The sequence below is a fragment of the Vanellus vanellus genome, assembly GCF_965231255.1.
Source record: "Vanellus vanellus genome assembly, chromosome: 5".
In the NCBI taxonomy this organism is placed as follows: Eukaryota; Metazoa; Chordata; class Aves; order Charadriiformes; family Charadriidae; genus Vanellus; species Vanellus vanellus.
Genome location: NC_138910.1, coordinates 54,789,528 through 54,814,166, shown reverse-complemented (window position 1 = coordinate 54,814,166; position 24,639 = coordinate 54,789,528). Strand labels below are relative to the sequence as shown.

Here is a 24,639-nt window from a genome sequence, read left to right as displayed (position 1 = left end):
GAGATTAAAATTAAATTCATTTAATTAAATATTTAGCAATTAATTAATTAGTTAAGGTTTTCCTGTTGGCCGTGTTCTGCTGTTTGGCTTCTCTCCTCCCCAAATAGAAGACATCAGAGAGCTTTGGCGCCAACTCTGCCAGTGCTCAGTCACTTCCTACAGGTCCATCCAAGTGCTGTCCACTCACCAACACTAAAAACACAAGGGGATTCACTTAGTTGAAGTTTTACACTGCCCTGCGCAGGAGCTGATTTTTAGTCCAAGCAGTGCAGGACTTGCAGGCATGTTGCCTCGGGTTTGGCAACAGGATAGTCACATTCTTACAAAAGCATTTTCAAGTTAGAGCATTGCCTTTCAGCACAGTTAATGATCTGAGAGGATGCAGTATGCCAAGGCAGGTGAACGAGTCTGGGATTTGGGTTGTCTGTGCTGCTGGCTGTAGGCACTAGAGATGCGGGAGGGAAAAGCTCACCCTGCAAGTTCTGCAGGTCGTGGGTAAAGTAAAGGTTTCCGGGGAGAGGGAGCGCAGCAGTGGATAGCGTGGGCAGACAGCCTGCTGCTGAACTGAAACTTCTTTATTTCACAGCGGGAGCAAGACTGAAGTGCAGCAGACCATATGCATGTCCATCTGCCCAAAGCTTTCCCTTCTTTTATAATGATGGTACAGGCTGTGCTGAGCTACGACTCAATAAATGTCATCCATTTCTCTCTCTCCGGAGGGGCAACTGCCTTCTGCACCCTCCAAGGGCTGAGGACAAGCGGTGCAGCTGGAGCCATTCTGCTCTGTCTTGGAACTACAGCAGAGCCAGGCAGTGCAGTCGCTACCAAACATCCCCACAGCCAGGTGTTTCATTGGTTCCTGCTTTAGCAGAATAGCCTCAATGCTGCCACAAAGTCCTCTCCGGGCAGACACACTTATGCCTATTGTTTTAATTAATCGTCTTCCCTTGGGGACTCCCGAGTCCCAAGGTCTGGCTTTTGATTAGGGGCAAATGCAAATGGATAAGTAAGGTATTGCAGTGATACCCATGTATCTAAGGCACCTGTGTTGTCAACCTCCTGTCTTTCTTTTCCTTGCACATTTACAAGTTGTCCCCAAATATGCGTGTGCCAGGACACACAAATTTTATATTCCAATAGTGATGTGCCCCTCAGAGCTTTTTTTTTCAGCCTCACCAAAGGCATATATCCTCATGCCTCTAGAATAAAACAGGACAGTCTCTGCCTGTGTTGTTCCCTGGTGAATTTACATTCTTCTTTCCGTAGAGCTCTGGTTTCTGCATTTGTTGGGATTATGGGAACCTTTTGTGTTTAAAATTCTTGTTCCTTGTTTTCCCCAGGTTGCTTTAAATAGCAGGGGGAAATGAACAGAGGAACCAGCAAAGCTCATCTCACTTCTCAGAATTTATCCTCTGACCCTTTTTACTGTCTGTGCCCTTCTGAAAATCTGCTCCAGCTTTTATTTGCACCGTTCCACCTTTTGCAATAGAGGAAAGCCCCTGAAGCTTTTTCCATCCTTTCAAAAGTATCCACCCCTGCAGCCAGACACCAAGCTTCATTTCTGGTAAGGTTTTCAATCCCACTCGCTCCTTTGTCTTCGCTTATACGTCACCCTCTTCCTCTTGGGTGGGCAAAAAGGGGACGGGTGCTGCCGCTGTGCTGACTCCTGACTGGGTCACCCAGTGCTGCTGGGCTGTCTGGGCTAGGCTATAAAACACAGCCAAGGCAGCGCAGCTGGCTCAGAGACGAGACTGAATTCTGCAGACTGCGAAGGACCCGCACGCAGCCTCTGCCGCCTCCTGTGTTGTTGTTTTTCCTGGAATACAGACCCGACCTCGGAAGCAAGATGTGCAAGGGACTCGCTGCACTGCCAGCCACTTGCTTAAAAAGGTACTGTTTATTTCTGAGCATCTGTTAATGGTCTTGTTAGTCTAGAGAGATGCTGATGTATTGCACTTTGTGTTTGACGCAGAAGTGGCAGATTTGGCTCTGATTCTTTTGTACGATTAGATACAAATGATTCTTTACAGGCTTTTTTTTTCTGTTAGTCAGAAGCATAATTCCATAAAGGTTTTGTATTGAGCTGTGGGAAGTCTAAACTCATCCCATCAGCAAAACAAGCACCTCTTAGCATTGCTGTATCTTGATATTCCTGTCATCTGCTTCTGCCGCAAGCTTTGCACCCCTTTTCTCCTTTAAATTCTTTCTCTGCTAAATTTTATTTTCCTGATTTTTTGGGGGGGGAGCAAAGCAGACAGGATATCAAAAAAATCGTTCCGCAAAATGCATTCCAAAGGCAGAAACCCAGCCTGGCAGGACCAGAGCCCCAGCCACCAGCAGGCAGGGCGGGGATGCGGGCCAGCCCAGGGCACCGCGGATCTGGATGCGGCACCAGCCGGTGTGGGGGTCAAGCCTGTGTCCCCTGGGTGCGAACTGACGGTGAGGGACCAGGTCGGGCTGTACCCCCGGGGCACAGCGCTGTGGGGCCGGTGCGGGACCGGCCATACCCCCACTGTGCAGTGCTGACGAGGGTGGGCTGAGCTGTACCCTTGGCCTGGGTGCAGGGTCTGGCTGCATCCCGGTGTGCGGTACTGGCCGGGCATCCCAGTGCTGGCAGACTGGAGCCTTTACACCCCCAAACATGCCCTCAGCAGCATAGTCTGCCCCACAGTCCAGCATGAGGGGGTCTCTATGCCTTGAAGGGGGCCACAAGCCCTCCTGGAAGGGGTGTTACTCCCTTTCAGGTGCTATGGGGACCCGAGACCCCCAGCAGGGTGGCCCAGGTCCCCAGAATGGCACCGGCCTCACAAAACTCCCTGCTTATCCAGCCCATGCAAATTGCACAGGTCTCTGATGGTGCGGCACTGCCTTTCTGGCTGCTCCTGCCCCCAGGAGCGCTCCTGAGGCTGCTTCCCAGTGGCTGTGCAATGGGGAGGGTTGGGAAAGTACAAACTAAGACTCTGCCTGCTCCTGTCTGGGAGAAAAAGCCCCCCACTCGTGGTGGATTTGAAAATAATTTCTGAAAATGTGAGGAAAAATTACTGACACCTCCCCCCTCAATTTGCAGGAACATTTAACTGGGTGGCGAGGAAGGACATTTGAAAAAAAAATGCAAAGGAAAAAAAAGTTCACATATTTGATCCACCTCTGTCCAGAATTCCCAAGAAAATCCCTCTCTCCCAGAAAGCTGCGGGACTCGCCGCAAGCAGCAGTGTCTTGTTTGCAGCCCGAGTCTGGCAGCGCAGAGCAGCCCGTGTCTGCCTGGGCAGGGCCTGAATGTTGGCCCTGGTCACAAGCACCCTGCTCTAACGAAGCTATGAGGTTCCTTCGCTCTCACCATAGTGCTGGAGTTGTTAAGGAAACATTTATGAGCACAAGCAAGCAGTGAGATAAGACATGGCCGGGACCGCTGACAGGGTGCTGTGGCTGGAGCAAAGAGCAGTCAGTGCTGGGAGGCTGAGCAGCTACTGGAGCTCAGCCCTGTGGCACAACCTCTTGCTCTTTTCCAGGCTCTGTTCTGAGGAACAGGAGAAGAATTTCCCGCTTATGCAATCATTGCACCCTGCAGCAGACCAGGGCTCGTGCCCCTGAGCAAGCAAGACTGATTTACCTGCCCCCTCATTCTTAAACTGGAAGGAAATCCAGACAGATGCTGAGGCCAATACCAGCTGCATATCTAGGTGCTTCCATCAGGCAATGATTGTCCCTAGCACGCTGGAAAGCAGAACAAAATTAAGCATGCATCCTTGTAGGAGCTCGCCATGGAGCAAGGGAGTAGCTTGCAGGCAGCATGGGCTGGTTGTGGTGAAGCTCCTGGTTCATCCCCTAATCTCAGCCCAGGGTCCTGCTCCTAGCCCTTCGCTTCCTCCCTTCCCTCTGCGTCACGGGCAGCTGCTTGGTGGGGTGGCCTGGCACGGCTCCGCTGTTCCTGTAGCTGGGTGATGAGGTGGGAAGATGGCAAGAGCCGCAGGAAAGGATTAGTAAGAGTGTAAGAACTGGGCAGTGGTAGCTGGGCAAGTCAGCTCAGGGAGAAGCGACACGTTTACAACACAGTGATGCTTTTCTATCACAATATTTTAACTGTAAACAATCAGTAGGAAAACAGCAGCTTCTCCCCCTTTGCCAGCCTTTCCTCTGGAGTGATGACCTTCTCAGCAAGAAAATAGTGCTGTTGAATGTGAAAAATTACTACTTCGACTTTGTTGTACTTGTGTAGCCACAGAAATGTGAGGTGTGGAAAGTCAGCACTGGAGTCACTAGCTGTGACCTGCATTTGTGTCACCGAGTAATGCTGAACGAGCTTATTGCGGGTGAGGAGGCTGCAGAGGGAGTTGTAACACATTGTCTTCATCTCGTTCTTGAATTGTTTCTTTCAGTGCCAAAGACATGAAGCATCGTCTGGGCTTCTTGCTGCAGAAGTCAGACTCCTGTGACTACAGCTCTTCCCAGGGCAAGAAGGAGAAAATATCTTCAAGCCAGAGGTAAGAGCAGATGCTGCCACGTAGTTAAGCCCAGACTGCCTGCAACATGCTCTTTACTCCTCCACTGAGCAAAACTTCATTAGCATTTATGGTGCTGCTTTCCAGTACCTCCTGAACACCTGTGTGTTTGAATCTAGTGTGGCAGTAGTCCTCAGGTATGGATAGTACCTTTCTATGAAGAAGGTTGTACTAGAGGTCCCTCTGCCAACATTTCTGTGATTCAGTATGCATGTGCACATGGAAGGACTTGTGCAGTCTTTTACACAGGGGAATCATAGAATTGCTGACATTGGAAGGAACCTTTAAGATCAAGTCCAACCATCAACCTAACACTGCCAAAACCACCACTAAACCATGTCCCTGAGCACCACGTCTACCCGTCTTTTAAATAATGCTGTCACAAGACTCAGTGTGACTTGAAACATCGCAGTATCAGCAGCACTGGCTCTTTGAGTTGGATTTGTGCAATGGTCTGCACAGCTGCACAGAGGTACTGGCAAAGAAAACAGAGAGGGCAGCCTGTCAGGGTATCACTGCTCTCGCTGAGGTGCAAGTAGATTATATCCTTTCCAAGAAGGACTTCAAAGGCCAGGATATGCTCCTGGAATAGATGAGCACTAGGATGTCCTGGTATAGTAGAGGGAAAGAACTCAGGATGTGCCAATGTGGTTTCTAGTTCTCACGTTCCTCTCTCTTCCATATAGCCACTGTTCCCCTGAAAAGTTAAAGAAATCAGCCCTTCACAGTTTACTGATGTGACCTGTAAGAGCGATCCCAGGTCCACGCCCCTGTGAGAGATGCAGCCAGTTACAAAATAAACACAAAGTTTCCAATAATTTTTTCCAGGAAAATTAATTTCCAGCCCATGACTGGTGATGGGGATTGCAAACTGGAATTTCTGTAGATTAGATCTGTGGTCCCCAGGGGTCTTTGTAAACCAAGCAGACGTTTTCTTCTTGGTCTCTTGTGTATGCTTTTACAACAATCAGGGAAAGAGATTTTCTAATGGTACTTAGCAAAAAACCAAATTTGTCCTTTCTGTATTCCCGTTAAATCTTCCCTATGTTTCTCCCTTTATCTCCTTTTAGGATTAGCCAAGAGGAAGTAAGAAAGTGGGCAGACTCTTTGGAAAACCTGATCCATCATGACAGTAAGTAAAGAGGTCCCTTCTGCTGGAGATGTTGAGGGTGCTGCCTGTGAAGTGTGTGTGCTGAGCAGTCCCTGAAGAGGGCAGGAGACATTATGTTGTGTCTCAGCAGCACACAGCAGCTCCTTTGGTCACACAGGCCTCTGGGAGGGGTGGTGAAGGGTGCTCTTGGTCAGATCCGAGGGACAATCCCAAGGTATCGTGAGTGGGGCTTTGGCCTATGGCTGAGTTGTCCCTTTTGTGAGAGCAATCATTTTAGCCCCCTGTACAAGGAGGGGACAATACTGCAGCACACAATTAACAGCGGGTTAAACAAGAGCCAAAAAGTGGAGAAACTGCAGCTAAGCCCATGGGAGACTTTGTCTTCCTGTCGGTTCCAGGCTACACTCACGTCCTTGAGGTTTCCATTGCGCCGTTCCCATGGCTTGAGACTGCATTGTGTGTTGGCTGTCTCCTCAGGGCCTCCTGGGAACATGCAAGTTGCTTGTGTTCTCCTGGCTGAGCCACTGAAGGTCACAGTGGGGGAGCAGGCAGCTGAGGACCCATGTGTGACATTCCTGTGGGGCCTGTCTGAATTCCAGCCTCCCTCAGCATGCATTAGCGACTGCCATGGAGGCAGCAGCTGTCCCCAGGGGAGCTGCTCATTCAGCGCTGGGAAGGAGAATGCAGAATTGCTGTTCACTGGCGTTCATGGGTATGACTGTCTGGGACCCAACACTCTTACCTGATCTGGTTTTCTTTTAAACAATCTGTAGGAGGACTGGCCGCTTTCCGTGCTTTTCTCAAATCTGAGTACAGTGAGGAAAACATCGAGTTCTGGGTCAGTTGTGAGGACTACAAGAAAACCAAGTCACCAGCCAAGCTTAGCCCCAAAGCCAGAAAGATCTATGATGAGTTCATCTCCGTGCAGGCCACAAAAGAGGTATGCGCACAGAACATTTCTTGAGCAAAGGTATCACCCTAAATCCTGAACCAGGCCAGCAGCACAGGGAAGCGGAGATCTGGTGGTTTCACAAGAGTTGAAGGATGCCACTTCTCTGTTAGTTAGCAAGCAAACGGTGTCATTTTTATTGCTTTCATATTAAATTTGGATAGAGCGAAAGTGCGTTTAGTTACAACCACGTGACCATCCCATATGCAGACTCAAATGGGAGAAGCCCGAGGGGACTATGATTCCCAGTGTTCCAGCTGCTCCCATGCAATTTTTTGAGTTTCCTGACTGGCTGTATCCCAGAGGGATATGTATCAGTCTCCCCTGACAGTTCATCTGGCAGCAGAGATGCGTTGGTATCCAGCTGCACAGATTCTGCCAAGGCTACAGGGTGTCCAACGGCCGTTTCAGACCACTGCCCATCAAGGACATCTTAAACACTTGGTGAAGAGGCGCTTGGATTTTCCTTTTCCTATGCTAGCCCCTTCTGGGACAGATTCTACTTACAGCTGTGCCTTTGGCCCACAGGTGAACCTGGATTCATGCACACGGGAGAAGACGAGCCACAATATGCTGGAGCCTACGCTGTCCTGCTTTGATGAGGCTCAGAGAAAAATATTCACCCTCATGGAAAAGGATTCTTACCGCCGCTTCCTCAAGTCCCCCTACTACCTGGACTTGGTCAGCCCACCCGGTGCTGGCTGCGGGCCCGAAAACTGCAAAAGAAGCCACACTCACACCTTAGACTGCAACTCCAACATCATCTCTCAGTGTGCCTGAACCTGCAGCAAGGCAGGAGCGGGCTGGGCTCTCGCAAGAATAGAATATATGGCAGCAAAAGCATTCATTGGCATGAAGCAACAGAGCTGTCTCCAATAGCTGTCTAATGTCCCGGTTGTATCCCATGTCATGCAACAGCCAGCGTTTGTAACCCAAGCCAGGCTCAGTTTGTGTAGCAAACCCTCCTCTGATTCCATCAGCGTAGGAGCCCTGGACACATGTCTGTGTCTGACATGAAAGCTGGGTGCGATCTTTGCATGCCCGCTGTGTTCCTGGTGAGCCCTGCGAGCCCAGGAGAGCGGTGGGGCAGCATGTCCTCAGACCCAGCACTACCCACCGAGGGATCAGACTTGCAGTGTTGCAGTGTGACACCTAGCAAGGAGCAGGGGAAAGAGGAGCCAAGGGAAGCCTCGGGGACTGTGATCTCCCCTTTCTAATCGGCAAAAGCTTAGAAGAAAAGGACTTGCTCTGGTCCATAGCTGTTCATATAGCTCCCAAACATCTAGGCTTTCAGCAGGATTTGCTCAGAACTCGGGTTGTGCTGTATTACAGTAATCAGACATAGGAAGAGCTCCTGCTCTTTCTTGAAGGGAGGCAAACCTTTTCAGACAAACAACCTCCTTCAACCGCCACAGCTACAATCACAGGGAAGCTCTCCCCTCTGGCTGCTTCTCCTGTAGCATTTAGTTTATGCTGGCCAAGGAGCTTTCCTAGGGCTGTACAGAGCTATTATTTTGGGGGAGGTTCATTATTTCATATATTATTAATTGTGTCCTTCATGCTCCCAGGTTTAATACCGTAGCTGAGCAGAACAGAAACGTGTTCCTTCTCTCCCAGACTTGGCAGTCGTATATTACTAACTCTGGGAGTGCCACCTGCATTCAGGTTTGCCTGCCCTGGCTTGTACGGAGCAGTTTGTGATGGAATAGCACCACTACCACAACAGCTGGGGAGGAAAAACCCTGCCTGGGAGTACTTGAAAATGTATATTTTTTTAAATGTTATTTATATGAGTTTATAACTCAGTAGTAGCATGACTCCCTTTTTTCCTGAAGATGATAAGAGGAATGTGTTGGTCTTATTACTGCTCCTGGGCTTTGCTAGAAGGTAGCTTACTTTTTAATTGCTGAGGTTAGACGTGGCCTTCGCCGGAGGCTTTGGGACTGACACTGTCCTGCAGTTGGAGGCAGAAGGAATAGATGCAGGGCTTGCTGTCTTGGTCTGCAGTACTGGGTATCACCGGCCAGCAGCGGCGACCTCCTGCTCTGAGCAGTCCCGGGGCTGTCGGTGACACTTTCCCCCAACCCTTGGTCTTTCCTTAGTTGGATATTGCTGCTCTGACAACCGTGTATTCCTCACTCTGCACCCCAGTCCAGCCAACAGTTCTCACACCGGGGTTTTGACATGGCAGGAGGAGGCCATGGTTCTCCAGGAGGCACATCCAGGCCCACAGAGAAACATCTCTTTTGACGTTTGCTTTATTTCATATTTATTAGATTGTACTGACACATACCACCCCTGCATGTTCAGCTAAGAGACGGAGAGGCTTGCTAAAGCTCTGGACATAGCCAAGCATGTGGCTATCTTTTATTTTCCCCTGGTACTGGGAACTCTTGATAACTATTGCAAAAACTGTATTGATATTTAAGTAACAATGAATACATTCTAAATAAAAATGTTTGCATTAGTCCCTTCTAAACTGCCATTTTGTGAACCAAAGAAAATGCATAGAGATGCAACTCACTGGCCAAGGTTACTCTAAAAAATCATTTTACAAATGGCTTCACTTGGAGGTTGTTTTAAATTATGGAAAGAGGAAACAGCCATTATATCTGTCAGGTACCCTTGGCACCATGAGCCTGGGGAATGCTGGGCTTTTTGGGGTCCATGCTGTGCCTGACAGCGAGCTCAGCATAGGGACCACCATCCTTGCCGAGGGGCTGGGGTGAGCATGAGGCCGCCTTGTCAGCCTCGGAGCGGGGAATGTGAAGGAGCACCTCCTCGCTGCAAATATTTTCCCACCCACAGCTCCAGAGGGGAACTTGTTTTAGCTCAGAGCTCAACCTGTCCCTGGGCCCAAGCCCTGCGAGGGGGGAGCTGCCGCCCAAAGGCGGCGTGGCTGGGGACGAGCAGGGCTGGCTCTCGCTCAGCCCCTGCCCCTGCAGCCACCGCGGCGGCTACTGGCCTGTGAGCCGACTCTGCGAGCCGAAGCCCAGGGCGGCACCTGGGCAGCGGGGCTGGGGGTGCCTGCGCCCCACCGGTGCTGTGGAGTTCCCTCCAGACCAGTCTCCTGGGGTGATATTATTAATCCCTTTTCAGTTTCCTGAGACACCACCACAACTGTTGCAGCAGAAAGAAGCTCTCGGAGGCCTTTGGTCTTGTCAGGGCTTTTGGGCACAAGTTTTGGGAGTGCCCTGTAGAGGGTAAGGAAATGCCGCACCTTCAGCGCAAAGAGACAAAATGAATAGTCCATTGAGATAGTAGCAGAAATATAAGTTTATGTGTGGATTACTGAGTGGTACAAGAATATGGGCTAACACAACCAGTTCCTCACCGCACACCATCACCCCGCATCTTCCCCCCGTTAAGATCTGTAGTGGAAATCACACAGAGAACACCAGACTGAAAACCTGCTGCTCGTGGGTGTGAGGAGCCCATCCTTCCTCCTGACTTTCCTTCGGCCCTTGGCCACAGCACTCGGCACCCTCCAGGGAGTGACCAAGGACTGTGGCGAGCCCTGGGACACCCTCAGCACCCCATGGGCAGCTCCCACCGCTGCCTCGCCAGCTTTGGCAGTGCCCAAGGCTGGGACCGGGCAGCACCAGCAGAGCCCTGCCTTGGCATGCTGGGGGAGAGCTGGGTGATTCACACCGTGGCCGGTGAAGTGTGAGCATCCAGGTCACTGAAGTAACGAGAAAACACACAGCAAACAATCCCCCGGCGTTAATACAAGGGGTGCAGCTGTGGGGAGCCCTCCTTTGCATGTCCCCATGGTGGGGAGCAGGCACCGGGAAGGCATGGAGGCAGCACCTGGTGCCCGGGGACCCCGGCTGCAGCGTAGGGTTGCCTTGCCCCACGGCAGGGGTTGGGGTCTCTCAGCACAAGACCTGCCTCCTGCGCTGGCTCGGGCGCATGGACACGTCGGGGTTGCAGGCACTCAGCAACCACAGGCACAGGATGATTTCGGAGGATGTTTTGGAAGATGCACCTTCACGTTCACTTGGGTGGATGGCCAAGGTTTCCCTCAACGGGGTCTGGGACGGCGCTAAACCCACGCACGCTCATCTCTGTGATGGACCCCGAGCACAATATCCAGAAACTCTGCTTTTTAACTCTCTGACTCACTGGGCATCCAGATGCCCATGTTAGGAGTATGTATGTATGTATGTATGTATGTTAGGAGTGTGTACGTATATGTATATACGACTATAGGGATACAGATGTACCGTGTTGTGTGTATAGTGCTCATACATATGCCAAATTTCATGAGAGCAAGAGCGATAACATACATGAAGTATTTCCTACCAGAAATATGCCGGTCGGCATCAGCCCGACAGTGAATACCTCTGGGCCTGTGGAAAGCTCGGCTGTGGGGTGGGTACAGGCATTGCCGCATTTCTGGGGTGAGCCTGCCTAAGTAATTAGCCAAACGACCCTTCTACACAAACACAACTTCCCGAGAGCTCCAAAAAGCTTCAGGGGCCACATTTTATGGCCACCCGGTAGCTCGCTGGTACCTGTTCAATCATCCCTAAAGTAGGCTTCCAGCACTTGAGCAGAAATCGAGCTGGGGAGGGATTTCCAATAGAGCTGTTTCACCTCTCCTGAATCCAGCCTCCACCCTTCTTTTCGGCACGTACATACCCAGACACCTTCTCCCTGCCCCGCACGGCGCTGTGGCAGCTAGTGACATCTCGGGTTTTGATGGTGCGTAGCAAACCAGCCCCCAGCGGCATCCCGGCGTTGGCATTTAAGTGTGAATTGTGTGAGGGCATCCGGAAATAGCTGCCGAAGGATTAAGTAAAAATGAAAGATCTGGGTCTTTCTGCAGGGCGGCCTGTTGGGTTTTGCGTTTCCATGAGTCACACCGTGAACGGGGAGCTTGGACATGCTGAACCCAGTTGTCTTGACACCAGTTCATGGCGACGTTAGGTGGGTGCAGGGAGCAGGCGTGGGCAGAGGTGGCAGCAGCACCCTGTGGCAGAAGGGCTGGCCAAGCCCCCGCTCCCGCGCCCCAGCCCTGCTCCTGCCTCCCCCTTGTCACCCACCAGCTCTGGGCAGCGGGCGCTGCCGGGGGGGATCCTGTGACCTTTCGATGGGACCCTCCTGCCGCTCGGGGGCTCCTTCGCGGCTCTTTGGGGCTGCCCAAGCCGCCTCCCCACGCTCGTCCTGGAGGAATGCCCCACGAGCATCACCCACTGCCGCTCCAGCACCGACTTTCCCAGGACATTGACTAAAGAGGGGAAAAAAAAAACCCAGTCACGTTTGCGATGGCTTCCATCCTTCCCCTGCCTCCCCATCCCCGCCTGGAAAACGCAGCCCACTTCCTGCAGCTCGGGATGTATTTTTTCTTCGTCGCCATAGTGACAACGTGTAAATATTTGGGGCTTGGTGGGGTTTTGATCAGATTTTGAAAGTCTTGCAGAAGCTGGCAAACCCCTTGTTTATGTTATGGCGTTCGGCGTGGAGTCTCATGACTTGCAGTTGAGGTTGAGCAGCCTTGAGGGGGGGCAGAGGGGGTGGCTGGTCCGAGCTGCTGCCTTCTGGGAGCACGTTCGCTTCTTACTTTGCCCGCATCTGTCGGGTGGCCGGCTGGGCAGGTCGATGCCCCCGGCGTGCTCGTTGCAAGGCATGGCCCTGCGGATGCTGAAACCAGGAAACCATTGCGGGCATGAAATATCCAGGCCCCACGGAGTCGGGGGGGGGGGGAGGGTCATGGCATTCCCCTCAAGGCTGAAATGACACCCCAGCCGCCTTTCACGCACACCCTTGCCCCGTCCTCAGATGTGATTTCTTCTGGTAGCGGACACAGCAGGCTGGCTTTGAATCACTTGGGAAGAGCTGGTCGTTTTTAGAGACAGCCGTATGGAAACACGTGTCCCGGGCAGACGGGAGGAGACAGGAGAGAGAGGTGGAGGCTACACAAACTCAACGGAGTTTGCCATCTATTCAGGAAGACAGGGGTTTATTTTTCATATTTCCAATGATGGTTTGGGGTTTAGGTTTTTGGTTCCTTGTTTGTTTTGTTGTTTTTTTTTTTTTTTTTAATTGGATCCGAACAGTCGCAATTAGCAGCATTTTTTCCCCCAGCGTGATTTGCCTTCCCACCTCTAATCGATGCCCTTCGATTGGGTTTGTGCAGAAGTATGGCTTCGGCGTGCCTGCTGCGGAGAGAAGCAACTGGAGCAAGAAACCACTGCAGCAACACCCCCGGAGCTGCAATCCAAGCACGCCACCAGCCACCAGCATTGCTCAGGGCCGCGCGTAGGCGCTGGGGACACGGGCACAGGCTGAGGGTTGTGAGCTCAGGGCGGCGCGCAAGTGGTTGGAGCGAGCGGGAGGGCCGGGTGGCTAAACAGTCCCGGTGTTTTGAACAAACAGATCTCGTTTTATCCTCTTTACTGGCTTTAGTGTGAAGCAAAGGGGCTGTCTCACAGATCGCTCCAAGCGGAGTCACGGGGGGAGCGGCGCTGCAGGCTCGCTCTGCCCACCCCTCGTGCCTCACTGCTGTCCCTGCCGTACCGCCGTCCCTGCCGTACCGCCGTCACCGTGCCTGCTGGTGGGCTGCTTTCTGAAGACAAGGTGATGGCAGTCGCGTGGTGGACGTGACCCACCCCGCACCCCGGGGCTGCAGGCACGCTGGACTTAGCCAGGGATGGGGCCACCCGTAGGGTACCCTCTGCAGCCTCAGCAACACCCTGGGGAGGCGGGAGGTGGGAGCGAGCCTGGGCCAAACCAGTGATATGGGCAAAACTGGGAGAAAAATTGTCATATGCCAAGAAATCCCAAGAAGGCAGAGCCGGCGCCTCAGAGCCTCCAACTAAAGCCGAGCCCCACGGCGCCAGGGATGTTCTGGCTGCCCGAGTGGCTCCCGGTCACTGCAGGGCTGGGGCTGCTCCACCGCCCTTCTGGGTCCCAAACCCAGGGGGGATCACCAGGAGTTTCTGCGAATTGGTCTTTTGTGGGAGAGGAAAGAGACTGTAAGAGAGGAAACGTTGGGCCATCTGACAGTCCAAAGCACAGGGGGAGATGTTTAGCAACACCCCTGGGTGCTCTTTTAGGGTGGTATCAAGAAAGCAAAGCGGCTGCAGGAGAAGGGGCAGGTGTTTAGACAGAAGCAGTGGGACCGCCCGTGGGGAACGCCTCGCACAGCCCTGCTGCATTGCTACTTGATTAACTCCTGATAAAACTCCGACCGCACAAATCTGGGTAGGGAGTCTTTCTCCATCAGGGCAAAGATCTTCTTCTGGGCCATGTCAAAGCTGCTTGGTGATGGTTCCACCAGGTTCTTCATGGTCACAGCCTTGGTGAAGTGATCGATGTTCACCTGTGATGGGAATGTAAGAGGGATGGGGACCCTGCCTTTGCAAGGGGTGGGTGATGGCATCTCCCCTCACCTGCTCTGTACCACCAACAAACACACAGAGGTTATGGGGAGGGACTGAAGCAGGTTCACTTGTTTGGGGGAACGATTAGTGAAAATCTGCAATGAAGGATGAGGTCTATCCTGCAGCAGAGGTAGCTCTGGGTCGAGGGCTACCATAGATTGTCATCCCTTGTGATTAACGTAAGCCCTCTGTGGGGAGAGGGGGACAGGCATGTGCTGGAGGTGCCTGTGGCAGGAGGCAGCCCAGCAGAGGTTGAGCGTGTCATCAGGGGCACCGGGGCTGTGAAGGGTGCGAGTGCAGCCCATGGGGATGGGGCTGCCCCCCACCAAGGGTACAGCCCTCTGAGCCACTCGGTCATGGTACGGGGTGCCTTGCAGCCATCGCTCTCTTTTGGAATGGAGGCCACCTGGGCAGCAGCCTCATCCCTCCTGGCACTGTCTCCTGCCCCATGGCCACTGACCTCTTTGGGTGCCTCAGTCTGGATGAACTCCTCATAGATCTTCTTGGCCTTCTCCACCATCTTCACGGGGGACTTGGTTTTCTTGTAGTCCTCACAGGCCACCCAAAACTCGACGTTCTCCTCGCTGAACTCGGAGCGCAGGAAGCTGCGGAAGCTGGTGAGCCCATCTGTGGGGGGAACGGACCCTCACTGAGCGTTGCGGGTCCCAGGGGGCTAAGCTCTCACTGAGCACTGCAGAGATGGACATGGGATAGGGGGATGGACATGGGGTGGGGGGATGTCAACTTACAGGGGTTTTGCAGGAGCTTCTCCAGGGAATCGCGCCACTGCAGAGCCTCCTCTGGTGATGGCCTGAAGGGAGTAAAGAGAGGCCAGGTAGTCCACGCTCACCCCACAACCCTGGTCTGGGCTCCAGGTTTTTAAATAATCCATAGAATCGTAGAACGGTTGGAGTTGGAAGGGACCTTAAAGATCATCTAGTTCCACCCCCCCTGCCATGGGCAGGGACACTTTACACTAGACCAGGTTACTCAAAGCCCCATCCAGCCTGGACTTGAACACTTCCAGCGATGGGGCATCCACAACTTCTCTAGGCAACCTGTGCCAGTGCCTCACCACCCTCAGAGTGAAAAATTTCTTCCTAATATCTAATCTAAATCTACCTTTCAGTTTAAAACTGTCATCCCTCGTCCTGTCGCTACACTCCCTGATAAAGAGTCCCTCCCCGTCTTTCCTGTAGGCCCCCTTTAAGTGCTGAAAGGCCACAATAAGGTCTCCCCGGAGCCTTCTCTTCTCCAGGCTGAACAACCCCGACTCTCTCAGCCTGTCCTCACAGGAGAGGTGCTCCAGCCCTCTGAACATCTTTGTGGCCCTCCTCTGGACCCGCTCCAACAGGTGCATGTTCTTATGTTGGGGGCCCCAACATAATTCCTTCAAAATTCCCCTAAATTCCTTTAAAAATGGGGAAGAATGGAGTAACTAGCAACAGAGATGCCGCTGCATCACAGCATGAGTACCCTTCTCCCAGGGAGAGCTGAGTGCCAGGGGAGGTGAGGACCAGCTAATTCCCCCGTGTTTTGAGCAGAGATGTGGCTGAACCACCAAGCAAGTCCCCTCTGCAGCCGCGGGCCCCCTCCTTGACCCAGCGTCCACGTAAGGGAGGGCAGAGCAGGGGGCTCTGCAGGCAGCTGGGAAGCATCCCTATGGCTTTTCTGCTGGGGCAGGGAAGGATGCTCCCCACCAGGGAGGGGTGAAGGGGCCCGGATCCTGCCAGCCCTGCACTGCCAGGGCTGGGGTCAGCGCTCCTCCACCCCCACAGCCCTCCCACCCCATTCCCGTGCCCTGCGGTGGGGCAGGACACCAGCCCCGGCTCCTTCCCACTCCAGTCAAAACCTTCCATGTTTTTTGTGTGCATGGCTTTTCCTCTTTTTTTTTTTTTTTTTTTGGTGACTAAAGAGGGTTGTGGGGGTTTTGTTTGTGGGTTTGGTTATTTTTTTTGAGCCCAGAAGAGTTTGACCAAGCTGCCCTGGGGCACAGAGCTCCTGCCCACCCTGCTGCCCACCACAGCCGATGCCCGGTGCTAGAGGGGAAAGGAAGACCCCCAATGCCACCGCTGGGCTCACTGCAGACCATCCCCACTCCCCATGGGTGGTCCTGCAGCTCAGGCTGGTTTTGTTGCTGCAGGGGCAGGTGTCAGGGCTGAAACCCTCTGGGTGAGCAGAGCATCCCTGGGTACAGGGAGGGAGCAGAGGGCAGGACAGCCTGCCGGTCCTGGGGGCCTCAGTGCTTCAGGGGTGGGACTGGGATAAGTGCGGGTGCTCCTACCCAGCCGCCCTGCCCAGGTGGCTCCAGGGGGAGAGGAGAACAGAAGAAACCCAGGGCTTGCTCAGGTTGGATATCCAGCCCTCACTTGTCATCAAACCGCCAGCACCCATCAGTGAAGACCATGATGAGGGATCTCAGCTTTTGCTTTCCGGATCTCAAATTGCATTTGTGCTTCCTATCAAGGATCAAAAGCTCTCCCTGCCCACATGTTCCTCCCAGGTGCCTCACCACCCCCGGTGAGGGGGAGCATCGCTGCAGCGACCCAACACAACCCAGATTTCCTGGAAACTGCCAAATTCACTTTTCCATTAGCTGAATGTCCCAGGGATGATATTAACTGTGGGTGAGATGCTGATGGGTGAGGGATACCGCGGCTGCGCAACAGTGCAGTACAGGAGAAAACAACTCTTCCAGTGGGGAGCGAAGATGTTCTCCAGCTTTCGGTGGGGACAGCTAATGGGGACAAACGTGTCTCCTTTGCAGAGGCATCCAGGGCACGGCAGTGACTGAGCGTGAAACGTGCCATCCGCCAGGGCTCTGCCTGCCCTGCCTGGCTTGGGCTTGGGCTCTCTCAGTGCGGCGCTGCGGTGGGTGGGCACCGTGCCGGCCAGTGTCCCCACGTGCTGCAGCCAGCAAAGTGACTGCGGTTCTCTGCGGGCTTGTGTCAGGGCGAGCAGGGCGCTCGTCTGCATGTTGGGGTTGGGTTTGGGGTTTGTTGTGGGCTTTTAGCAATCCCTTGGCAGAGGGTTGATGGTTTAAACATTGCCCGGGCTAAAGGGGAACATGGAGAGAGGGACTGGTGTAAAGCTGACCAGTCAACCTTGCCTACCTCCAGCAGGTTAGACAGTCTGGGTGCTGTCAGACCTGGGTCCTCCAGCACTGTGTGTGTCTGGGTGCAGCTCAAGGACAGGGAGCAAATCCTCAGGGCAGGGGCAGGCATCTCCAGGAGAATCACCTGCATCCATCGGATGGCAGAGGGGTGGCAGAGGAGCAACTGGACAGCAGCTCAGCTGCCTGAGGCTGGGCTGGAGATAGGGTGATGGCCTCACCCAGGGTATGTCCAGGAAGCCATCCTGCTTCTAGATTAAGCTGACATTTATTTTAAAGGTTTATTTTGTCTCCTTTGAACAGTTACATCTGCGGCACAGCCCATCAGCCTCTCCAGCTTCTCCTCTGCTTTGCTTTGTCATTACACCAGCTTGGTGCTGGAGAGCAGAGGCTCAGGACAAAGGCAGTAAGGTGAGACGGTGCCATCATCGCGGAGCTGCCCAGAGCCAGGCATCACACTGCAGAGCCGTGCACCCAGCTCAAGGACACGCTGCTGCCCTGGAGCCACCAGGCTGTGTAAGGCTGGCACCTCTGGGCTGAGGCGGGTGACTCAGAGAAGTCCGTATGCCTCTGGCAAAACCTTTATCGAATGAATGTGAAATCTCATCAAAAGTAAATTGAGTTTCCATGAGAAATCTGGTTTCCGTAGAGCTGTATTGCCTGACACGTCTCATGCTGCCTTGACGTAACGCTCAGAGCCCACACCTAGCCGGTGGGTCACCAGGAGGGTGCCACAAGCCGTCTGCCACGTAAAGCCTGCCGAGCCCACCCCAGGCCCCGCAGCAGGGGCTTCAGCTCCTCTGCATCCCAAAAGGGCTCGCATCTACCCCTCCAGCCAGGCACAGGCGCCAGCGCAGCCCGCCCCAACGTGGTACTCACTTCTGGGCCTTGGGTGGCTTCTCCGGCTTCTCCGGGTAGGGGATGATGAAGTCAATGGCTGAGTCGGGCTTCTGGAGCAGTGTGCCAAGCTTGGTCTTGATCTCCTTGGCCCTGTGGGAGGGAAGGAGCAGAGGCAGGTCAGACGGAGGGATGGGGCAGCGGGGATGGTCCCTGCCCTGTGCCCACACGGACACCCCCCACCCCGGCACAGACCCCGGCACGGCTGCTGCTGAGGTACGAAGCTGTGTAATTAATTACACACGGACAAATGGACCCTAATGCTGTAAAGGCGCCTGGCTGAGGCATTTCAAGCCGGGCACTCAGAATTAGCGGCAGCTCTTGATCTCAATCTCTTTGCTTTGTCCCCATCTGTGGCCGGGATAATTGTATCAGCGGAGCTGGCGGGCTGCTCTCAGGACGAATTAGGGGATGTGTGTGCAGCACTCAGTTTCTATAGTGATGTGCCCCGAGGAAACGCCGGTGAGGAGATGCAGGAGCTCCCTTGGAGAGGAGGCTGAGTGGGGTGCTGTGCTGGGCACTGCCTGCCCCACGCTGAGCCCCATCCCGCACTGCAGCCATGGCCTCCAGAGCAGGGTGACCTCCCCAGGTCCTTCCTGGTCTGCGGCCAGAGGGAGCGGGAAACTGTCCCCATCACGTCCCCTGAGCTTTTTGAGGTCGCTGCTGTGCCTGCAGCGATGCACGGTGCAGCTCTCGAGCCCAGCGCTCTGCTGCCAAGCACCCTCACACCACGCAGCCCAAATCCTCCCTCTCCCCGGGGGGATGCTATTGCTAAGGCATAGGTTAGCACACACCTCTATTCTTGCTAAAATCAGGGTGAAACGCTCCTTGGTGTGCTCTGTACCGCCCCTGACCTGCTCAAGCACTCACAGCTGGGGGCTTCCTCCTTTCTAGGCACTTTCAGTAGAATTATATTCTTTTTCTATTGCTCTCTTGAGGACCACCAGCAACGTGTGCTGCCAGCAACCCACCACGCTTCCTGCTAGTGCTTGCGGTTTCTCTGCTCGCTCCTAAGTCATATATACTAATATGCCTATGGCAGGGGGGTTGGAACTCGATGATCTTCAAGGTCCTTTCCAACCTAAACCATTCTATGATTCTGTGATTCTATGATAAGTAATCTAGTAATGTAAGTAGTATATATGCCGTATGTCTGCAACAGGAAGGGTCCCGCAAACGGGTAGCTCGTAGGCGCTGCTTTCCCTGGGCAGAGGGGGAAGAAGGGTTTCAGGAGGTTGAAGTAGTCTGACGAGCAAAGGAGTTTCATCCTCCGTCTTTCATCTTTCACCCATTTGGAGGACACACAGACAAGAGGGGTCCTGGGGCTTGACAGCAGGTCCAGCTGTCTCCCATCATGGGCCTTTTTGAGCGATATGACTGGCAATGCGGTCCTGAGCATCCAAAGCCACCAAGGAGGCTCCCCTCCGCTGCAGCTCAACGTTGGCAGCGCGACCAACCCGAGCTTTTGCGGAGAAAACACAGGTGTGCTGCGTAAGACCGAACAAATAAAGGGGTGAAAATGGATGGACACCCCCCCCCCCACGCCACCACCCCCCCTCCAACCCCATCTTTGCAGGGCAGGAACTTTTCCCTGGCACGGCAGCATCTGGTGACCGCCAAGCTCACTGGCGCAGGGGGGGTGGATGAGAGCACGGGGATGCACTGCTGCCCCAGGGGCCGGCTGGGCTCGGTGCCTTCGCCGCGGCACGGCTGCCGAAGCCACGCTGCAGCTCCCCGGCTTCAGGGCTCGCTGCGCTCTTCTCTCTGCTGTTTATTTTCACGAGCCCTCTGTGGACGATCGCTCCCTCGCTACGTTGGCTATTTCATTTCCATTCCTTTCAGTTTTTTCCCCCCGTTCCCTTCTAAAACTCCCTCTGTGTTTTGGTTTTCCACCTGCCAGCCCCCACGGGTGACATTTTGAGACCCGGCGGGGGCTCTGCTCTCCCCCGCACCTCTGCCGGTTGCCCCCCGCTTCTGCTGCAGAAACCTGCCTCCGACAGCCATCCTTTGCACAGGAGCGGGCAAGGGGCTGGCAAGGCCAACGCTGGTCAGACTGGGAACGGGCAGCAGGTCCAGGCAGAGTGAGCAGCCCAGCCTGGGTCTGCACAGGACCGCCCACGGCGTGTGTACAGCACAGGGCAGGGCAGACCCAGAAATCCAACTGTTTTCATGGAAAATGTCAGCAGCTACAGGGACAGCTTCCGTTGCTCGTACTTCCAAGAAAACTTGAATCTCGCCTGGAAAGTCCGGGACCTTAGGTGAAGGGTGATGAGGTCCCCACGCTCCCTGCACCGAGGTGTCTCCGGGACAGGGATGCTGCCGTGCACAGTTCATTCCACTCCCTCTAATAAATAAACAAAAGGCGGATAAATGCTCGGAGCCGGAGCTGGCTCCTGATCATAGAATCATAGAATTGCTGAGGTTGGAAGGGACCTTTAAGATCATTGAGTCCAACCATTAACCTACCCTGACAAAAACCACTTCTAACCCATGTCCCTAAGTACCACATCTACCCGTTTTTTAAAATACCTCCAGGGATGGTGAATCCACCACCTCCCTGGGCAGCCTATTCCAATGTTCAATAACCCTTTCAGTGAAAAAGTGTTTCCCAATATTCAATCTAAACCTCCCCTGCTATAACTTAAACCCATTTCCTCTCGTCCTATCACTTGTCACCAGGGAGAAGTGGCAGAGCCTGGGGCTGGCTCTGCTGCGAGCCTCAGCTGTCCCTTGGCACCGTGCAGGCTGGCACGGCCATGCCGGGACCCCCCACGGCACAGCCCCGACCCACATGGCTGGCGCAGCCGCAGCGAGGAGGAGCGGGCGAAGGCAGCGGGAGCTGCAGCCCCGTTAGCACCAAAGCAACGAGTGGGTGCAGAAGGTGACCCAGGAAAGCTGATGGGGCATGACAGCCTCCCCCCCACCCCCGTCTCAGTTTTCCCAGATGTCTGTGCTTGTGGCCACTGGTCCCGGCAGGGAAGGGGACAGGTGGGCTTGGGGAGCATCTCCCAAAGAGGGGCTGAGCAGAAATGCCACCTGGTCCCTGTCCCTGCCACCGCCCCACGCTCAGGAGGGCAGAACCAGGGATGCTGCTGTGGCCAACCCACTGCTGGTGCTGGGTGCTGTGCACTTGGGAGGGTCCCCTCCTGGCGATCAGACCATGCGCCCGGTCGTGGGGGTTTCATCTGGCAGGAGCAGGGGTGAAGAACAAGGAGGAAGGTGCTCGCCCACCTCCGAAGCGAGGAGGCTGGATGCCAGGGGGTCCCTAACAGGCAGGGGGAAAACACGGACTGTGCTGGGAGCAGGGGTGCCGAGAGCCAAACCTAACACAGGACAGCCGAAGGAGGTGGGAAGATAGGACCAGGACTCTGTCACTGTCTGAGCAGGACCTGGGGACCTCACTACCCTCGTGCATGTGGGGCCAACACACGTGCAAGATTTGGATGCAATCAATGGTGGCCTCACTCAGCAGCAAGCACTGTCCCGGATAACACTCAGACCTGGTTCAAAATCTTGCTCTCCATTTCCCACCCTCTGACAGTGACTTACACACAACATCTGTTGGGCTCAGAGGGCACTAATGGGCCTTAATGACCCTGAGCGGTCCCAGCTGAGCCCCACACCCTGTCCACTGGCCCCAGGGGCTCCATTTAAGCTCAGCCCTGGGGCAGCCTTCCTTTCGCTTATGCTGTGGGTGGGCTTCTCCCCAGCCTGGTCTTCTGGCTCAATGTCAGACCCATATTGCAGCCGCACCGCCTGGGGCGCCATGGATGGCTCTATCCCATGGTTGATGAATCACCGGCAGCTGCCCACCCTGGTGAAGCCCCGCAGGTCCCAGTGTGGGGACAGCAGCAAGAACCTCCCCACCACGAGCAAGTCCTTGGCCGTGGGACCTTCATGAAATACGGGGAGACGGCAGAGATGAGGAAGCTTTTTGAAAGGAAGCGAGAAAGGACAGCCAAGACGGCTGAGCGCTTGCAGGCTGGAGGGAGGGAAGGATTATTTAAAGACATCATCCTGGCGTCCTCTAGCAGATGTATTTACAAGCTTTCAAGCAAGACTTCAGCAAAGGCTAAACAGCAGGGTAAAAAAGGCAGTTATAAACAAAAAGGCACCCTTCGAAACCCCCCCCCCAGCTACGTCCGAGTGAGAAAAAGCAAGAGGACCATAAACTGTGGAAGGTTAAGTGTGAGAACATATGGGAGCAAGCCAAGAAAAAGTCTGAGAAACCGCTTCCAAAAAGCAATAAAAGAAAATATGGGTTCTGTCAAACACATCAAGAGCAAGAAAGCAGCTGGGGAGGGCCAGGAGAAACTCCAGCTTTAAAAACAAAACAAAAAAAGAAGCTTTAAGAAGTTAAAGCTATAGCTGAAAGCTGAAGCTGCTGCTGTGCCTGAGGGCAGGGAGGTGCTAGAGGGAATGCTCCTTGAGGGGGGAAAAAGGCTCCAGGGGGGATTCGTGGAGCTGTAAAGCTGCAAGTGTGATACTGTACGGGCACGTCAGCAGCAGCTGTATCAGACAGCCGAGGTGGACACATGGACAAATATGGTCTATTGGAGAGGAGTCAAGGCAGCTCTGGCAGTACGAAGAGATTCCTTCAAATCTATCGGCCCTCTCTGAAAAGGCCAGCGAGCACGTGCCTCGGGGAGAGGCAAGGGGTATCGGCCTCTTGGGTCTGCAGGAGACCTTGGATGGGCTCTGCAGACCCCAGGCAGCTGCAGGGGGGAAGGTCATCTCATGGCTGACGGCGTAGGGAGCAGCGTGGGAAAGGTAGCACGCAACACGTAGGGGACATGGTGTGTTTTCCTCCTCGGTGGGGATGGTCCTGGGGGAATGCGGGCTGGGACCATGCTGTTAAACCTATCACACGTGTGGGGAGAAGGGCTGAGCAGCAGATACTGTGTTACTACAGTACAGCGTTAGGGGACCGGTTGTGAGGAGCTGCAGGAGGGTCTTGTGAGACTGACAATGAAGCAGCTGTCGAAATTCCTCATAGAGTAATACAAAACGATGCACATGGGACTAACCCAGTCCGAACTCCGTGTATAAAATGGTGGGCTGTAATGGCCTTTGAAGAGTGAGGATCTGAAGGTGTAACAGAGGTCAGTGAAAGCATCAGCATAGCAGAGAAAAAAAACCTAATGTAGTATTAGAAAGTAGCAGAAGAATGACAACAAAGATAACGGCAGAGCAGAAATATGTGGTTCACCCACATCTGGCAGAGTGCTGCCTGCGGCGCAGGAGGCTGCAGGAGACCAGGCAAGGCGAGCATGGGGCCACCAGGATGGCCGAAGGGCCCATTTCAAGCAAAGAAACCATCACAGGCCCGTGCCGCCCTTCATGCCTGGGATGGGAAGTTGCCTCGCTTTCGGGCGAGCAGCATCAGCTTTAGCTGAGGAAGAGGGGCTTCTCCCGAGCTCCCCCCAGCACAGCGAACGCCACGCTCGCTCTCAGCTGAAAACCAGTACTAAGGCTCGCAGCTGCGAGGAAACCCTCACGGAGTAATTCGCGTGTAAAGGCTCCTACCGCGTTTCCTCCTTAGGTGAAGGATCGAGCGCCCCTCTGCCGCGGGGAGACCCCAGCCTTGTGCTGTGGCCCCCCCCTTGCACCTCTGCTTCTCACGGGACCCCCTCCAAAGCCCCCCCAGTTCTGCAGGAGCGGAGCAGGGGGCAGTTTCGATCAGCACGGGAATGGCTGGAGCCTGCCTGGGCTTCCCAGGGATGAGAGCAGCCCGAGAAGCGCCACCACCACCCGGGGCAGGTTTCAAGGTGAGCGCTGGGGCGGAGGGGGATGAAGATAGGGGTGAGGATGGGTGCCACGAGCAGGGCAGAGCGGGTGTTCTGCACGGCGCTGAGCTTCGCGAGAGGGCCCAGGACCGACTGGTCTGCGTGCGGGGGAGATGAAGGCAGTTAAAGAAGACTTTGAGGCACTTTGGCTGTTTTCGCCTCAGAAAGGCAACCGCTTTTCTGCATTTTTCCTCCCCCCCCGCCATGTTTTGCAAATATTAAGGTCTGAGGACAACATGTTCCTGATGTGGACCCATACAGGGGAGCAGCTGAGGTCAAGGGGTGGGTTTCCAGAGGGTCCCAGCCACTTTGCAGCATCCCACTGAGCACCACCACCACCACCACCACGCCTCCCTTCCCTCCCAGTTCAGCACTGGGTGAACCCAGTCTCCGTAAGAGATGTCCATCACGGGGATGTGCTGGAGGAAGAGCCTCTCTGCCCCCAGCCGCCCCCAGCAGAGCCTTGTGGGGAGGCAGGTGCCCCCGGCATCCCCGCGCGCGGGCTGGCCGCTCTCACCTCTCCAGGCACGTGTGGGGCAGTGCGGCTAATCCTTTGCACATCTTGGCAGGCGGTAGTTTTCCTCGGCCGCGGGAAGAGTGTGAGCGATGGCTAAAGCAGGCAGCAGCGGCTCTGTCTGCAGCCCAGCTCCCCCTTCTCCCTCCTAAATAGCGCCGGGAGCTGGACCCCCGCCAGCCCCGTAACCAATGCCGTCTGTCCCGCTGCAGCTGGCCCCGGCCCCAGCGGCTTCTGGATTTTGTTTTCTCCTCTCTAAGCTCACACGGAGGGGGGGAGAATGTGGTTTTTTTTCTGGGGTGAGCTCAGGTAATCAAATTGGAAGGGCCGAGCTGCTGTTGGGGGGGGGCTTAAGGAAGCCTACAGGGTTTCCTCTTAATGAT

At 54.5% G+C, this 24,639-nt stretch overlaps 2 protein-coding genes across 2 annotated transcripts; one reads left to right on the top strand and one right to left on the bottom strand.

Moving 5' to 3' along the window:
- Positions 1–1,781: 1,781 nt before the first annotated feature.
- RGS4 (regulator of G protein signaling 4) lies at positions 1,782–7,597 on the top strand. Its single transcript, XM_082483312.1, has 5 exons — positions 1,782–1,890; positions 4,377–4,481; positions 5,570–5,631; positions 6,384–6,550; positions 7,088–7,597. The coding sequence occupies exons 1-5, from the start codon at positions 1,847–1,849 to the stop codon at positions 7,337–7,339; spliced, it is 630 nt and encodes a 209-aa protein (XP_082339438.1). The 5' UTR covers positions 1,782–1,846; the 3' UTR covers positions 7,340–7,597.
- A 2,220-nt stretch (positions 7,598–9,817) lies between these two features.
- RGS5 (regulator of G protein signaling 5) lies at positions 9,818–24,370 on the bottom strand. Its single transcript, XM_082483953.1, has 5 exons — positions 24,260–24,370; positions 17,939–18,049; positions 14,697–14,758; positions 14,408–14,574; positions 9,818–13,886 (listed from the first exon to the last, which is right to left on the bottom strand). The coding sequence occupies exons 1-5, from the start codon at positions 24,301–24,303 to the stop codon at positions 13,725–13,727; spliced, it is 546 nt and encodes a 181-aa protein (XP_082340079.1). The 5' UTR covers positions 24,304–24,370; the 3' UTR covers positions 9,818–13,724.
- Positions 24,371–24,639: the final 269 nt, after the last annotated feature.